Source organism: Lithobates pipiens, unplaced genomic scaffold, assembly GCF_037356315.1.
Source record: "Lithobates pipiens isolate NorthernLeopardFrog02 unplaced genomic scaffold, aLitPip1_a1.2 Scaffold_13, whole genome shotgun sequence".
In the NCBI taxonomy this organism is placed as follows: Eukaryota; Metazoa; Chordata; class Amphibia; order Anura; family Ranidae; genus Lithobates; species Lithobates pipiens.
Genome location: NW_027507718.1, coordinates 489,899,883 through 489,918,966, shown reverse-complemented (window position 1 = coordinate 489,918,966; position 19,084 = coordinate 489,899,883). Strand labels below are relative to the sequence as shown.

At 41.1% G+C, this 19,084-nt stretch overlaps 1 protein-coding gene across 2 annotated transcripts in view; it reads right to left on the bottom strand.

The window, feature by feature from the left end:
• Positions 1–1,032: 1,032 nt before the first annotated feature.
• The window catches only part of PANK2 (pantothenate kinase 2), a 35,505-nt gene continuing 17,453 nt past the window's right edge, over positions 1,033–19,084 (bottom strand). For both annotated transcript variants that reach the window (XM_077478006.1, XM_077478007.1), the window contains exons 5-7: positions 12,513–12,636; positions 6,941–7,066; positions 1,033–3,765 (exon numbers count right to left, since the gene is read on the bottom strand). In XM_077478006.1, coding sequence (XP_077334132.1) covers positions 3,706–3,765; positions 6,941–7,066; positions 12,513–12,636 — 310 coding nt within the window. In that variant the 3' untranslated portion in view covers positions 1,033–3,705. The remainder of the gene's footprint in view (positions 3,766–6,940; positions 7,067–12,512; positions 12,637–19,084) is intronic.

Sequence of the window (19,084 nt, the reverse complement as noted above, 5' to 3'; positions counted from 1 at the left end):
TAATGGTTACCAGATTGGAGTTACAGAGGAGGTTTTTTGCTAGAATTATTGCTCTCACTTTAATGATCACACATGTGTGATTTGGACAACGTTTACATATGCGGGAGCGACTTACGTATCCATTTTCTTTGCTGCACGAGCTTGCGGGGACGGGGGCGCTTTAAAACTTTTTTTAATGTATTTATTTTTACATTGTCACTTTAAAAAAATTAAATTCTGATCACTTATATCGCTGTCCCAAGGAATGTGAACATCCCTTGTGACAGTAATAGGTGATGACAGGTACTCTTTAGGTTGGGATCGGGGGTCTAAAAGGCCCCAAATCCCCCCTTTGCACTTCAAAGTATTCAGAAAAAAAAACAGTGATTCTGAATACTGTATTTTTTTTTTTAAATCGGCGCCATTGGCAGTAGAGTAAACCGAAAGTGACGTTGCGTCCGTGTGTTTACATAGAAGACTGTAACAAAGCTGTTTCAGTCTCACTCTAGCTGGCGGAAGTGCCGGATTGTGGATGGGGTCTCCCGGTTGGACGGGAGGCCCGGAGACAGTGCCGTAAGGGGGGGGGGGGGGGGGGGTGTTACCGGGGTGATGCTTGCAGCTGCAGTCAACACCCCGGTATAACCCCTGAAAGCCGAGGATGCAAATGTGTGTACAGTTGGCGCTAAGGGGTTAATGTCTCCAAGATCCAGCTGGTAATCACTACAGCACCTACCCTTGAGAAACCTTGTTTTCCAGGAACGTGTGCGATAGGAATATAGACAAGAGAGCCACTGTGGGATACAAGGTAGGATGTCACACCTGGTGTGAGCTGGCTGCTATGGTAGCATGTTTGCAACTCTTATTTGGCTTTTTAATCGTAATAAACCCATTGAGGCTGCATTTAGCTAGCGCCCTCTTGTGTTCCTCTTTTGTAATTTCAGAGATTTGTTCCGATCTCAGGTGGAGCTGCCTAATGATGTACATCATCCTTCCTATGGGACTTTTATGAACTACCTATGCTATACAAGCATATCTTTACATTTATCTAAGAGTGGGGGGGGGGGGGGGGGGTTAGAGGCCAACTCATGTGGATAGTACCATAATTGCATATGTTAGCATATGTTTGCACCACAATTTCAATTGTTTGTGCAACATAATAAAGGTTTGGGCTAATACTGCTATAATTAGACCAATGGTTGAACTGGATGCACTGGTGTCTTTAATCAACCTTGCCAAGGATTAAAGTTTCTTCTAGCCATGAAAGCTGGTCGGGACAGGCAGATCTGTCCACTTGATTCTCTGGGAAATATAAATACAGTAACGTGCATTTCACACACCTTGCCCAAAACCATTTAATACATGAAATATTTAGCGTTTGTGGTATAAACCCTACATTCAACCTACAGGAGTGTAACAAACCTTAATTTTTCAGCCTAGAACAACAATAAACTGACAGTTGGGCACCCAGACAAATTGCACTGTAGTACCCCCAGGCACAGAAGAGATTGAGCACAGCTGCCAAGGGTATCAGTAAAAGGGATTTTCATAATTCATGGACTTGGATCTGGTAATACAAGGAAGCGCACATGATTACTACAGACTTCATAGATAAAACTGCTGGCATGGCATGCTGGACCGCAGTTCCCCTGAGTGTTACAAATAGACTCCTTGGGTACAAAAGCAAAAATCATATCATATAAAAAGTAGCAAAAATAGAAAGCTTAACAAAAAACAGGAAAAAAAAATTACAAATTAAAGAGAGACTCAGTTGCGCGCATATTATATATACATACATACATACACACACATATATATATATATGTGTAGATATACACACACACACACACACACACACACACACACACACACACACACACCACAAAACTACCTGCAAAAGGTGTTTTTTCAACTTCCAATGTAATCTTTGCGCTTCTGTAGAAATTTCACATCTGACCACCTGTGTTAGAATGCCTGAACCCCTCCCCTCAATACACTGAGGTTCCATCCGCTGGATTCTACATTACTACTGTGTTCTGTAATGAAGTAGGGGTCAGCACCTAATGGTAGAAGTAAGCATCTGCAACACCTTTGCTTTGCTGCGCAAGAGATCAAACGTTCTACAATCTGCCTACCAGTCAGGTAGGTAAATATCAGTCAGGTAGGTAAATATCACCAGTCAGGGAGTTGCTTTTATTTTATTTTTAAAAAACAAGGAGAAAATGTTGCTTTCAGTCACCAGGTCTCTGCTCACGGAGCCCTGAAAACTGACAGTTGTTAGACCCGGTGGGGGACAGATGCAGCATCTGATTGATGCTGCACCCACCTAGGCAAGTATGATTGTGGGGAAAATAAATCTTATAGATCTTTTAATACAGACTCTTAGGCCTGGACACATCTCACCGTACTCTCATTACAAACTATGCTTCCTAGGAGGCCTCTGAGTAACAAAACATTATGCAACAGCTTTGAAATGAAATCCTCTTGGTTATTGAGCTTCTCTGCTCTCCATTTGGCACCAGAATGTTTGTGCTACCAGTAAATGACCTAAACCCAAATAGAAAAAGTCATTTACAGCCTACAAATATAGAGCCTTGTTAAAAGACATGGTGCAATGGTGTTTACTAAGCCCGAGCAACTGAATCACAGAGCAAACTGCAGCAGTTTAGTGTAAATAAGCTCAGAGCGCCGCTCTAAGCACCCCCCGACTACCCTGGTGATCCACGGCTCTGTCAGGTGTCGGCATCCAGGTAAACATCTAAGATAGCAGTTTTATATGGAAGTCAAAAGGACGCTGCACTCCTATCAGTTGGATAGGGATAAAAAGTGTCATCAGGGGTGGCCAACGAGGGGCCAAGACTGAGGGCATTTCATAATTATCTGATAGAAGTGTGGCATCCTTTAGACTTTTATATACAGCGTGTAGTCTCAAACTAATTTCTGATTGCTTGCCACGGTCACAACCCTACTATTGCTCTAAACCATAGTATTACCATTGTAACAACTGTACTAGGAAAAAAAAATGGAAATCCTATTTAACTAAGACACGTACAATCAGGAATCTGAAAAAAGTACTCACTTCTTTATACACAGTAGGGGCACGATTCACTGTTCCTAAATGGACCACCGAAACGCAGGAGGTTTTCACAGAACAGATCTTCATTTCATGGCTGCACTGCAATACCAGATTTCATCAGTAGGTGGCACTGCAAATGAAGTCAGGAATTATGGCTCCAGATCCCAACAACACCTGGGAGCTGTGTGAAAAGGTGACCCCTTTGTGAGCTTATGAGCCATCAGTGGTATTTCCAGATTTCCTGAAAGTCATGATTAAAAGAGGACCTGAACTCTGGAAATGGTAGGACTAGCTGTACTTAGATGATCTCACATTGCATATATACAGCTAGGAGTCTACAGAACAGAAGTGCCTAGGCTTAGGAAGTATATCTGCATATTTCAGGGGGAATGAGACTAAATAGATGTTTTTTTTCATGGTATTGCTTAGGCAAAATTTACATTACTAGATGTTCCCTATGACATAGCAAATATTCACATTTTGAGTTCAGGTCCAATTTAAAATTTCAAGACAAAATAAAAATACAGAACTGGCCTAGTTTGCATATGGTTACATATATGCCTACACATATAACATATTTTACATGCTAATTTACCCAGCCGATAAATATATAGATATGGCTTGGACCGGCTGTCAGATAATTGGATGTGTGATCAGGTGGTTGTTGTTGTTGTCAGCAGCTCCAGCAATGCCCCGACGGCTCCAAAATAACCCTACAGAGGAAAAACATCAGACATTGTTCAGTCATATAGAATTTGTATGTTAAAGAACATAAAGTAGAAGGTCATGTACACAAATGGACTAAAACGTGTGCCGATTTGGCAGACAATGACAGTCTGTAAAATACCAACAACCCCGTCATAAGAGACATACAAGTAATGATGTCATTTACAGAGTTTGTTATGTGGCTGCTCTGCCTAAGAATATGAACATGTGGTAAAAAAATTTCACCAATGTGGACTTGCACTTTAAACCTGTAACATTACTGAGAAAGGACACACAAGGAGAAGGAACACCTCAAGGTGGGCGGGCAGACCCAGAATTATGGTTGGGATATCCATCTGGATTTAAAATCCACCAATGACACCAGCTTCAAACTCTGGCCAACCCCAAGCGCTCCCTTCCACCCCCCCCCCCCCCCCCATCACCATACAGAGCAGACCTGTCCACCACTAACTGGATTCTGTAATTCAGGTTGTGTGTGGTAATGCAGTTTAATATAAAAAATAATACCCCGGATGACGTCACATATGACGAAACGATCATCGGGATGCTACGCACACACACTCTGCGCATGCGCGATTTAAACTTGCGGACCTGTACAGACTTTTTATACTTGCAAGTATTACTCCGTTTTGGACTGGAATTTGCTATCCAGTGTTTTTATACAGCAGCTGAACCCCCCTTTTTTTTACTAAATAAATACGTTTGAGAGACACTCTGCACTATTTGGACTCTTTCTTCCTACATATCATCATATCCTGCTGCTTATGCTGGTCGGCTGCTAATGGATGACTGGAGAGGAAAGTCACAGTATTTGATCGGTATATCCCCGATTTCATTTAAACGCTGTTTGACCTCCCTGAAAAAGGGGGGGGGGGGGGTCACAGGCTTTCTGGTAAGCCTTTTATCCTATTGAGGTGATGGGTATCACGGTGTCAACCAGCTGATCGATGCTCCATGCTGCACCTGAAGTCACTTATATTGGATTTTAGCCACTTAAGAACTTTGCACTCTTATTGCACTTTTTTTTTTTTTAGCATTTACTGTGTTAATCCTTCTATACCCAATTGTTGCTCATTGGATATATATTGCACAGGATCCCACATGTGGACATTGTAACTTTTTGGGTCACATATGGTATTTTTTTAGCACTACTATGTGCGTTTTTAACTTTTTTTTGCATTTAATCATCGCATATGAATTGCATATTTGCTTATTTTTAATTATTGCATTGCACTTTATTACGTATTATCAGCATTGCACTTTTGGGTAATACCTTTTTGTTTTCATTGTTTACTAGATATGCTAGCTGGGTTAACAGCGCCCTATCGGCCAAAAAGCGCAGCTAAAACGGCGCCAAAAATAGTGGTGCTTTACTGCCGCCGCCCCTTGTCCAGTGTGAAAGTGCCCAAGCAATTCACGACAGTTAAATATTGCTTATAACAGTGAAAATCACTGTAATAAGCAATAACCGTGCAAAAAATAAATAAAAATCCCTGATCATCCCCACAGAGCAGTACAGTGTCATCATGGCGACATTGTAGACTAACTTTCACACAGACTAAAAAAACACATATACTGGTTTGGGTTATTTTAGTTTTTTTTTACCAAACTGCATTTTGGCCTAAATGCATGAAGAAAGATTGTTTGCAAAATTTTATAACAGAAGCTAAGAAAAATGTGTTTTCAAAATTTTCAGTAATTTGAGAGTTTAACCACTTCAGCCCCGGAAGAATTTACCCCCTTCCTGACCAGAACACTTTTTGCGATATGGCACTGCATCGCTTTAACTGACAATTGTGCGGTCGTGCGACTGTTACACCCCAAAAAATAATTGGCATCCTTTTTTTTAATCCCACAAATACAGGTTTCTTTTGGTGGTACTTGATCCCCTCTGCGGTTTTTATTTTTTGCGCTATAAACAAAAAAAAAAAAAAAAAAAAAGTGTGACGATTTTGAAAAAAAAAAACAATATTTTGTGCTATAATAAATATCCCCAAATATAAAAAACAAAACAAAATTTCTTTCTCAGTTGAGGCCGATATGTATTCTTCTACATATTTTTGGTAAAAGAAAAATTGCAGTAAGCGTATATTGCTTGGTATTGCTTGGTTTGTGCAAAAGTTATAGCGTCTACAAAATAGGGGATAGATTTATGGCATTTTTATTATAATTTTATTTATTAGTAATGGCAGCAATCTGCGATTTTTATCGTTACTGTGACATTATGGCAGACACATCGGACACTTAACACTATTTTGGGTACCAGTCATTTATACAGCGATCAGTGCTATAAAAATGCACAGATTACTGTGTAAATGACACTGGCAGGGAAGGAGTTAAACACTAGGGGGCGATTCTAACTGTGGGGGGGCTCACAACAACATGACAGATCAATGCTCCTGATGACAGGGAGCAGTAGATCTCTGTCATGTTGCTAGGCAGAACGGGGAAATGCTTTGTTTACAAAGGCATCTCCCTGTTCTACTGCTCTGTGACACGATTGCAGGCCCCCAGCGGACCCACAGGCACGGAGTATGCGGCAGGCAGGTGCCCACAATGCCGCATTTTAAAGGGGACGTACCCGTATGCCCATTTGCCCAGCTGTGCCATTGTGTCAACGTATATCGTTGTGCGCTGGTCGGCATGTGGTTAAATGAAATAAAAAAAACTGTGGTAATTAAATACCACCAAAAGAAAGCTCTATTTGAAGAAAAAAAATATAAGATATAAATTTAATTTGTATAACGTGTTACATGACAGCGCAACTGCCAGGTAAAGTAGCGCAGTGCTGAATAGCAAAAAATGGTCTGTTCACAAAGGGGGTAAATCCTTCCGGAGGTCAAGTGGTTAACATACCTTTCTAACTAAAAGTATTTAGATCACCTATACACAGATCAGCCATAACATTATGACCACAGGGCCGCAAGACCACAAGGCTGCAGGCAATACTGACGATTGGTCCTTTGCCCTCTACCTGCCATTTTTTTGGCCATAGCTTCCAGATTTCAGATCCTCTTTACATATGGCAAAAATACGCAGATATCCTGAATAGCTTGGACAGTATTGTTGGAACGGATACTTCTTATAAAAGGAAATAGCCAAAATATCATCTTGAACATTTTATAAAAGTCCCAAGACAAAAACCCCTCCCCATCACCTCACCTCATGCTCCATGAAGAGGGCCTTGAGCTGTCCTTTAGACCAGTAATCCAGAGCATAGGCCAACAGCTTCATAGAAATGGTATTAATCCGCAAGAAGTTTCCCACAAACACCACTTGGCTGATATTCTGTCACAACCAAGAGAGAAACAGTTACCTTGTATACAGTCCATGACTACCTTACCCTAAAAGGTGCACCTGTGCCCAACCTATGGGCCTCAACCAATTACCAACCAGGCTCTTTATGGCACTTTTTGTTTTCAAGTTTTAATAATTTTTTTGCTAAAAAAAAAAAAAAAATGGCGATCGTTGCAAGTTAAAAAAAAATACAATTTAATGAATTATAAAAAACAAAATTACAATATTATACCCCCATTTTTTTTGCAAAATGTAAAAGATAACGTTATGCCGAATAGATAGATACCGAACATGTCCCACTTTAAAACTGAGTATGTAATATAAATAAGGATGACAGGTCCTCTTTTATGGAGAGATCCAGGGTCAAAAAGAACCCAAAATGTATTTTCTTTCTTTAACGTCTTTTTGATTCAACGTTATTTGAATTTTTTCCAATAAACATTTTTATAAAAGAGACAGTAAAATACATTCTACAATTACATACTCCACCCCCCCCCCCCCCAGCAGACCCTTCCAATCACTTCCCGTTTTAATTTAAGATCAAAAAAATTTCCAAGGTAAGCTTCCTAGAGATTCGCAATCCCGGGCATCAAACCTGGGATTTCTACCCATACTTTCCATACCTTTTCAAATTTTCCACTACCTCCCCTTCTTGCATAGGCCAGTTTTTCTATTATTGTGTTAACCAAAATGTCTTCTTTACATTTAAAAAATGAATCATTTACTTCCAGCCTGGACAAAAGTGACGTTGCTCTGGGAGTCAAACAAAGAGTATTTACTTTTTGATCATCTATAGCAGGGATATTCAATTAGCGGACCTCCAGCTGTTGCAAAACTACAAGTCCCATCATGCCTCTGCCTCCGAGTGTCATGCTTGTGGCTGTCAGAGTCTTGCTATGCCTCATGGGACTTTTAGTTCTGCAACAGCTGGAGGTCCGCTATTTGATTACCCTGATCTATGGGATTGTTTCTCGGGCGAACCAGTGGAAATGGTAAGCCTGAGAAACACTGGTTAGCGGCCGGGGGCTTCGGAAAGCATTCCAGCGGCTCATGAGCCGATTGGAATGCTTGTGTGTTTGTGAGAAAGCCAGCTGCCGGCTGCAAAATACAGTCCTTGGGGTTATGGCTGATATCTTCAGCCATAATGCCGGTAAACCATGTGCGATCTGCAAAGTATATATACATAGTTACATAGTAGGTGAGGTTGAAAAAAATACACGAGTCAATCAAGTCCAACCCATGTGTGTGATTATATGTCAGTATTACATTGTATATCCCTGTATGTTGCAGTCTTTCAGGTGCTTATCTAATCGTTTCTTGAAACTATCGATGATCCCCGCCGAGACCACCGACTGTGGAAGGGAATTCCACATCCTTGCCGCTCTTACAGTAAAGAACCCTCTACGTAGTTTAAGGTTAAACCTCTTTTCTTCTAATTTTAATGAGTGGCCACGAGTCTTGTTGAACTCCCTTCCACAAAAAAAGTTTTCTCCCTATTATTGGGTTACCAGTACGGTATTTGTATATTGAAATCATATCCTTTTTAGATTGTAAGCTCTAACAAGCAGGGCCCTCTGATTCCACTTGTACCAAACAATGTAATGTAACTGTAATGTCTGCCCTCATGTTGTAAAGCGCTGAGCAAACTGTTGGCGCTATATAAAACCTGTATAATAATAATAATAATAATAATAATAATAATAATATCCCCTCTGAAGCGTCTCTTCTCCAGAGAGAATAAGTTTAGTTCTCGCAACCTTTAAGTTTAGTTTAAGGCTAAACCTCTTTTCTTCTAATTTTAATGTGTGGCCACGAGTATTGTTAAACCCCCTTCCATGAAAAAGTTTTATCTCTATTGTGGGGTCACCAGTACGGTATTTGTAAACTGAAATCATATCCCCTCTGAAGCGTCTCTTCTCCAGAGAGAATAAGTTCAGTGCTCGGAACCTTTCCTCATAACTAATATCCTCCAGACCCTTTATTAGCTTTGTTGCCCTTCTTTGTACTCGCTCCATTTCCATTACATCCTTATACATATTGCGGTTGGCAAGTGGTTAAATTATATACATGTTCCCGACCCTTCTAGCTGCTTGTACTGTGAATTCATTCAATTCACTGTAAAGACTCTGAAAGTTGGGTTTCAGTGGATTTCTAACAGCTGCTGTGTTATCATTAGAAACAAGATTTTGGTGCAGAAAGTAATAGGAAAAGAGATCAGCTAACAGTGCCAACGTTTTAAATATGAAGATGAATTTCTCCACAATATCTATAGTTAGGGGAGGTGAGTGAAGACTTTTTATTGCTTTTACTGCCAATGCAGAACACATCCTTAGCGCATTGATAGGCTACCTTAACACTCTTGTTGTGATGAAACTACAAATCCCAAAAGGCACTGCAAGACTGACAGTCACAGGCATGACTCCCAGAGGCATAATAGGATATGTAGTTTTACCACATCTAGAGTGGCAAGGATACCTACCCCTGATTTATTGACTCTGGGCACAAGTTCACTTTATGTGATTAGTGTCAGACATTCTTGGCCAGGTACACAAACAAGCGGACTTTACTACAACTTTAAGAAGACTGAATATAGTAATACACAATGCCAAAAATACGGGAAAATTGATTTTCTGTTTACGCACACTTTTAAAGGGCGCTCTGGTGGTTTTGGGTTCATGCACCTGTTTATAATTGTTTTCATTTAGCTCTAATTTTGCAAACATATTACATATACAAACCCATTACAGATATCTTTATCATTGAAGCTTGGGTATGATTTAATAGTCAGGTCAGCGACAATGTATTTATTTTAGTGTGAAACCAAAAACGATCAAATCAGATATTGCCCACTAGAGGGAGTACCGGCCAGACGGATGATTGGGTCTCTGCTCTTTCATAGCCCTGTACAATGCTGCTTGACTTAGATGCTACAAGGCAGCACTGTAAAGAAGCTGAAAGCTCAGAGGCAGTTGTCACAATCACAATATGGATGCTGTAATAAAAACAACCCACCAGCAGCTGATATACATTCTCAAAATATTTTTTTACTATCTGGAAATAAGTCTACGGAAAGTTCTGTTGATGATGTATTCGCCATTGTCTATACTTTACCAACACAACACATCCTCTGAGCACTAAATCTACAGCCCATGTGTCCTACATCTTCAAGCAGGACTTGTTACCACAGAAGATACCCCTCTATACTACCCAACCTGCATTCTGAGCCAACAGAACTCCTGTAATACATTCACTGCAGAGATTGCTGCCAGGATTGTACAGCAGCTGGTCATGTGACCTAATGCCTAGGCACATGCTTTGTGCTGGAAGGGAGGTTCAGAATGCAGACTGACCAATGCTCCCGTGCAGCAAGGATCATGTGCTCAAACATCTAAGGATTTGGTCACGTGACCAACCATTGTAGAATTCTAAGAGCAGTTTCTGATGTGAAGGTATTTAAAAACCTCTGCTACCTTTTAGGAGTTAAACATGTGGGGGGCACGGTGCCATGTATAATAAATCCATTTTAGGATACAAACACCTTCCAATTCAGCTATATCATTTGTCACCTGGCACATAAAAAACACGCTGCCGGTTTGCCAGCATTGGGAACTTCACTGCACTTGAGTTTCAGTGCGGGCAATGTATTCAAAAATGGTGCAAGGACCTTTTCCCTGCACTTCAGAAGGCACAGCAGCCCATTAAAATTAATGAGCTGTTGTGCCGGTGCAAAACACGGCTTGCAAAGCCACACGAGTGTGAACCTAGCCTCAAGTAGAGCATCTGACCAATCCAATGTGTGTATGGAAGTGTTTTTATTACATTTGTGGCTGCAGCTTCTAATCAGATTGAAAGTGTCTGGAGTACTTGCCTTAGTCTATAGCACTTAAAGTGGTTGTAAAGGTTTGCGTTTTTTCACCTTAATGTATCCTATGTATTAAGGTGAAAAAACATCCGACAATACCGCCCCCCCCCCCCCCCACGCGCGCGCGCGCCCCTCGTTTTACTTACCTGAGCCCGTTCACCTGCTGCGCTCGCCCCCGATCTCTTTGCCGCTCAGCCTGGCTGTTGATTGGCTAGAGTGGATGGATTGAAAGCAGCACAGCCATTGGCTCGCACTGCTGTCAATCACATGCAATGACGCGGTGCACCGGGGGGGCAGGGGCGAGTGATACATCGAACGGCTATAGCCGTCGGCTGTATCACGGGAGCGCGCCCGCAAGAACTAACCACCATGTGAGGGAGCTCGCATAAGTGTGCTTAGTTCTTGCCGGGAGGAGCCGAGATAGCCGGCGAGGGACCCCAGAAGACCAGGTATAGGGCAATTCTGTATAAAACGAGCTGCACAGAAGAAGTATAACGTTTGTTATTTAAAACAAAATAAAAAAAATTACGTTTACGACCCCTTTAAGCTGGCCATAAATTATTTGTTTCTGCTAAACGAGAAATAAACAAACGGCTTTCTCCATCTAAATGGTTGATGTGGGTGGAGGAAGCTTCTCTACTGGGACATTTATTCTGATAGCAGGGCTCCCTGTTAAAATACACTGATCACCAGCTGCAACCAGCTAAATCAAGAAATAAAATTCTTAGGTACCACAATTGACTTCTGTTGAACAGGCATGGCCACACATGGATCAAAATTCATCCGATCCCTGCTGAATAGGCCAGATTTTAATCCATCAGTTTCTCATGACTAAGCTTCGAGGGGCGGAGCGAAATGCATTGGAAGCTTGGCCTGGCTGAAGTCCAGGCTGAGGTTGCCACTCAGCACACAGGTGATTGACAGCCTAGGCTGTGCATGTCTGTGTAGAAGGTGGTGTGTCCTTTCCCTCCACTCAATTTACACTCAGATCCCCACTCCATGCCTTCTGGAGATGAGAAACACAATCTAAATTGTGTACTTTGAACGGCTGTGGAGAAGAGAGGGCTGCAGATAAGGTACAGCTTATGCAGAAGGAATGAATTAATCTCTGTGCATCACCTAAAGTCTGCCACTTCAGTGGGTATATGGAAGGGTTTATTATCAACTTAATGAAATATCAACCAAATGAAAATTATTTTCTTCCATGTCATCTGATTGTTCAGTGTGTAGCCTGCCCATAGTTTCATCTTCTATTTGCAATCTTAATATGACTGCAGCAAATGATTTGTGCTTTTATGTGTGGTTAAATTTCATCAGTTGATTTCACGAGATAACAGGAAAAAAAAAAAAAAAAGAAGAGGCACGGCAAGTGTCTTCAGCACAAGAAATGAACAAATTAAAAGCCAACAGAAACAAATGTAAAATCAACATCATACAGTGCATCCCCGCCAGCGAACTCAGGAAAGCAATCTTTTTGCTTGGTTAAATAAATGAGAGCAGTCTACATGTCTGACATTGGTGCCTGGCATTATCTGGACACCCCAATAAATCATCAAGTGTGGCTGAAGGGCTCACCTCATTTAATGCACACATGCGTGCTATGGAACCAATATTATTGGTGATAGTAATGAGGGTGGCTCTGGCCAAGTCTTCTTTGCTCACCAAATCCCTCTTCTCTTTGCTCATCATGTTCCCAAAGCTGGAAAAAGAAGAATAAGAAAGAGTTCAGTGACTGCACTAGTCATAATGATAACAGCCCAAACAACTTGTAGAAAAGGAACCAGACCACCAACCATCACTTCTGCTGACAAAACAGACTGGGGCCGACATTTTCAGATAGGAAGCACACAATTTTTTTTTTAGAGAATCCAAATATGAAATGTCTCTGCTGCAGACTCTATGAAGAGTCAATTAAGGAGGCATGAAATGTGGCTCCATAATGACCATGCCACTTGGCTGATGGCAAAGTATTGTGCTGGAGATGCCAGGGCACTGGAGTCCCCAAGAAGTATAAGAAGCCAGCATGTTAATTTATTTGTCAGGAAAAATGTGATATTGAAGAAGTATATAATACCCCATGTACACGATTTGACCATTGGACTGATTTGTATTATTGATTGGAAACTAGCTCACAGGAGATTGTGATCACATATTACTATACTGATTTATGTTCTCACATTATCCTCTGAGGTTTACCAACCAGATCTAGGACACATATCTTCCCAGGCATAAACCATGCTTTAAAGTGATAATAAAGTCTCTTTTTTTATAAAAAAATAACAAACATGTTGTACTTACCTGCTCAGTGATTTTGCACAGAGCAGCCCAAATCCTTCTCTTCTTGGGTTCCTCTTCGGCTCTCCTGGCCCCTCCCTCCTGCCCCCACAGGAAGCAGATTGCTATGGGGGCACCCAAGACGAGCCGCAGCTCCATGCGTCCATTCAGACATGGAGCCGCGGTTCATCCCACCCCTCCTCGGCTCGTTGACTTTGATAACAGTGGCAGCCAATGGTGCCCGCTGCCTGTCTTAGCCAATGAGGAAGGAGAGTCCCAGACAGCCGAGTCTCTGGTGCAACATTACTGGACATAGATGGGGCTCAGGCAAGTATTATGGAGGTTGCTGCACGCAGAAGGCTTTTTATCTTAATGCACAGAATGGATTAAAGTGGTTGTTAAGCCACTATAGCAGTGCTTCTCAATTCCAGGAGCACCAACAGGTCATGTTTTCAATCAGATGAAACGACTGTTGTAATTACTAAGACAGTGAAACTGATCAAATCCCCTGTGCAAAATAATGAAAAGCCTGAAAACATGACATGTTGGTGTGCCTTGAGGACAGGAATTGAGAAACACTGCACTATAGTACAACCATACAATCCCCTCTGTAAAATAACATTGTATGCCAGTGTCTGTGTTATATATAAAAAAAGAGCAGACTTCTACCTTATATCAGAGTGTCTCCTGGCACTCACTTGACTCCTCAGCTCTCTCCTCTCCCCGGCTGACAGCTATAGTGGGAGGGGCCGAGTTGAACTCCCGCTGAGGAGGAGAGAGAGAAGAGCGGTCACGTGAGCGATGGGGGATGCTCTGATATAAAGGCAGAAAGCGGCATCTTTTCTTATATAAACACAGACACTGGGACACATATTGTTTTTTTACAGAGGGGATTGTATGGTTTTACGGTAGTTACAAAAGCAGCAGGAGAAGTGGGCTGGGGGCTGGACAGACCTGACAGGCAGGGAGGGGGGAGAGCAGAGAGGAGAGTTGTGGGTGACGGAGGCACGTAAATTGACCACAGTGTCAGGGCTCAGCAGCCATGATAAAAACGTGGTCAGTTTAGAGGGGGAGGGCAGAACCAGGCAGGATTCAGCCAGGTTTTTTTTTTAGGTTATACAGGGGGCCACATTACACAGCACAAGCACTGTGCTGTTATTCAAGGGTCTCCAAACTAAGGCCCTCCAGTTGTTCAGGAACTCCAATTCCCATCATACCTAGTCATGTCTGTGAATGTCAGAGTTTTACAGAGACTCATGGGACGTGTAGTTCTGCAACAGCTGGAGGGCCGTAGTTTGGAGATCTCTGCAGTTTAAGCGAACAGGATTGGTTTTTTTTGTTGTTTTTTTAGGGTACTAAACTTTAAAGATAAACCTTCTGCCTTTAACACCACCTGAATTTAATTTTGGCTGGTTTGTTTTGATAGTTCAACAGCATTTGTAAGTATTGTTAATTTACAACAAGGATATTCCTCTATTATTGAATGTGGAAGAGCACAATGATCTTTGTCCATCGGTCTACAGCTGAATACCCCATCATCTCCCGGGGGGAGAGGTATATGTAGACCACAAAACACATTGAAAAGGAAATCAGTTTTTTGGTGTTATATCAAGTATCGCGATGTATATACTTGTGATGTGTGACTATTGTCCATCTACATGAAAACAAATGCAGGGTTCTATAGATATTGCACTACCAATACACGTGTATAACAGCCTGGATACTTAACTGGAATATATTTTTTCTGGAATAACAAATTGGACATTTTTTTTTTTTAGGATGGAAAAACTTGTCTGTGTACCATTAAAGTCCAATTTGAGCTAAACAAATATATAGTTTCTATTTTAAAAAAGTTACTAAACTCACAACAGTAAAATCAGCCTGTATATGCAGTAAAGCCTGCTTGTTATACTCACTGTGGAACCTAAAGGGTTGATCCTCTGAATTGTGTAAAAAGTCATTTTCTCTGATCATCCTCATTCTTCCCGACTCCTAATCATCTCCTGATAACACAGAGCCGTGTGGGCACTCTGCACATGCTCAGTTTCGTTTGTATTGCTAAAGAGTTTTAGATTTTTTTTCTTGTAAGGGTGCATGTGATCAACACAGGGCCAATCAGCACTGTCCAGACAGAGGATCAGGGGCCCTACAGCCTCAGAGGACAATCAGTGTAGAATGGAAACTCCTCCTACAAGCTTTAACTAGAAACTGACAGAAGTCACAAGACTGCTCTATACTGCTGATGGGAAAAAGTATTTAGCAGTTTATATTTTCTACAATAATTATATTTCCATGTTCTGTGGGGGACCAGATATAGTGAATGCAGGTCCTGGGTTTAGTAACACTTTAACCGCTGGCCCACCACTGCACACAGATGTACGTCAGCAGAATGGCACAGGCAGGGAAATGGGCATACAGGTACGTCCCTTTAAAATTTGACGCCTTTCGGGTGAGCGCCCGTTGGTCCCGAGACCGCAATGTTTTCCGGCAGCCCACAAATTCGGTGTGGAGAGGCAAAAAGGGGAGATACCTATGTAAACAAGGCATTTCCCCATTCTGCCTTGTGACATGACAGAGATCTACTGCTCCCTGTCATCGAGAGCAGTGATCGCTGTCATGTCAGTGGAAGCCCATCCCCCCCCCAGTTAGAATCACTCCGTAGGACACACTTAACCCCTTGATTGCCCCCTAGTGCTTAACCCCTTGCCTGCCAGTGTCATTTACACAGTAATCAGTGCATTTTTATAGCAGTGATCGCTGTATAAATGACAATGGTTCCAAAATAGTGTCAAAGGTGTGCAATGTGTTCGCCATTACTAATAATACTAAACAAAAAAAAAAAAAAAAAAAAAAAGGGGGCATAAAACTATCCCCTATTTTGTAGACGCTATAACTTTTGCGCAAACCAATCAATATACGCTTATTGCGATTTTTTTACCAAAAATATGTAGAAGAATACACATCAGCCTAAACTGAGGGAAAAATTCATTTTTTTTATATAGTTTTGGTGGAAAGTAAAAAAAAAAAAAAAAATATTGCTTTTTTTTTTCAAAACTGTCGCTCTTTTTTTTGTCTATAGCGCAAAAAAAAAATGCAGGTGATCAAATACCAAAGGAAAGCTGTATTTGTGGGGTACATCCTTGCACAACCGCGCAATTGTCAGTTAGAGCGGCGCAGTGCCGAATCGCAAAAAGTGCTCTGGTCAGGAAGGGGGCAAAATCTTCCGGGGCTGAAGTGGTTAAGGATGTTGGTTCCCTTTTCCCTTATTCTTGGATTCACCCCTTGCATAAGGCTGTATACATGTGACATTGAAGGTTTGTGTCAAGGAAGGAAGGCAAATATATACACACAAAAAAAAAAAAGACGACATTTTCCCATCCCCATTTAACATAATTTGGTAGCTGTAGAAGCAGATGTGAGGAAGCAAACATTTGGCATTGGGGTGGATAATTTCACACATGATGTTCCCACTTCCTGACCACAGAGGAACTGCTCATTTCTGCATTTACAGCCTCCATTGAGTAATATCACCACAACGGTTTTATTTTTCATTTTTCCTAAATCTTCTTTGTTATGTAGAATACGAAACTAAAGAAATTTTGAGCAAAATACACACAGTATTAATGTTAAACAAACAATGCTTTGAGGTCAATTTTATTTGTTTTTTTTTATAGATTTTTAAAATTATGTTTTGCCTTTTTTTTTTTTTTTTTTTTTACCATTTACAGTTTTTCCTTGACACCTGAACTCCGGAAGGTTTAAAGTGGAAGTCCATGCAAAATCTAAAACCCCTGCATCTATGGACACCAGAGATCGAACACTAACCTCTCTATCCCTGTAAAGAAAGGATGAGTATACTTACCTTTTTGGAAGCCGATCTGACGCGCTCAGAGCCGACCTGCAGTGCCGGAAGCTCTGCAGAGCACATGGATGACAACTGCTGTGAAATGAATGGAAAGTGACGTCACCCGTAGAGTTACTATGGGGCTTCCGTTGTCCTCCGTCTCCTCTGTACTCGCCTACACAGTGAAGCCGCGGCTGACAGCTCAGCGTGGGATCCGCTCAGAGTGGGTCAGTTCAGCTTCCAAAAAGGTATGGATACTCATTTTTTTCTTTACAGGGATAGAGAGGTTAGTGTTAGATCCCTGGTGTCTATAGATGCAGGGATTTTAGATTTTGCATGGACTTCCATCTTAACCTTTACAATTAGGGGCAATCAAGGGGCTAACTGTGTGCCTAACAATATGTGATGTGGGCCGCTTTTACTTTCCGATTTAGCTGTTTTTCTCCCTGCTTTTTAAGAAGAAACAGACAGATTGCTGTTCTTATGAATACAGACCTCTGTGTGTGCTTAGACACAGCTGATCAGCAGGTTTCAGCTGAAATCCATTGCCAAATTTGTGCTCCGTCCAATCTCATCATGGGTTGGCAGGGGGCGCAAGCATGTGCACCCGGAAGGCGGCCGGTCATGTACTTGACTGTGCCTAGACCTGCCACCCGCCCGCAGTATATTTACTGTGAGTGGTTGGCAAGTTAGCCAGTTAACGACCACCCTATTGGTAGAATTTTTTTTTTTTATAATATATATATATATATATATATATATATATATATATATATATATATATATATATAAAAAAAAAAAAAATTATAATAATATATATATATTATAAACACACACACACACACACACACACACACACACAATTCTGCACTTCCAGGTAGGGAGCACAGGCCGCTTTTGCTGTGATTAGCAGCACAGCAGAAGCCAATCAGCAAGCTTCAGCCAATGGATGAACGACAGCACCTGCTGAACGACAAGGAGACGCACTGGACAGAGCAGAGCTCCATCCTGTCGGCGGGGATGTGCTGGATTTTGTTTCCCTGCAAAACAGGGAAAAAAAAATTTAAAAATCAAGCACATCCCTTAGTGAAAGCAGCACACAGTACACAAAAAACACTGGTTAGGCACACATTTAACCCTTTTATTGCCCTAGATGTTTAACCCCTTCCCAGCCAGTGTCATTAGTACAGTGACAGTGTGTATTTTTTTAGAAAAAAAAAAAGTGTCAAATATGTCAATTCGTGTCATATTGTCCACTGCAATATCGCAGTCCCGCGTCGCTGATCACGGCCATCACTAGTATAAGAAAAAAAAATACAAATGCCAGTATATAGCCCAAAGTTTATAGATGCTATAACTTTTGTGCAAACCAATCAATATACGCTTATTGGGATTTTTACCAAAAATACGTAGCAGAATACATATTGGCCTGAATTTATAAGGAAATTTGATTTTTTTCAATTTTTTTTTATTGGATAGGTTTTACAGCAGAAAGTAAAAAATATAATTTTTTTCCCCAAAAATCTTTTTTTTTTTATTTATAGCGTAAAAAAAAATCCAGTAGTGATCAAATATCAAGAGAAAACTATTTATGTGAAAAAAATTACATCAATTTAATGTACAGCATTGCATGACCATGCAATTGTCAGTTGAAGTAATGCAGTGCCGTATAGCAAAAAATGGGCTGGTCATGAAGGGTAAATCTTCCGGAGGTCAAGTGGTTATAGCTGAACTCCTAGCAAACAGTTAAATACACAGATGAAATGAATATACTGTTAAGAAGCTGTTTTAACCACCAAATGATTTGTATTCATGTCCATCATATCCATCCAGTCGGACCTCTACAGTGCAGGGGAATGTAACAGTCTGATATGAAGTGTCGTAGAACACTATCCAACCACATATAGCAGGAAGGTTCTTGCTAACCTAGTCTAGTCCGCATTATATACATCTTTAAAGGGCACGATTATTGATTGTATATTTTACCTCTTGCTTAAATGCCAAAAAGGACAGGGGACATCATACATGT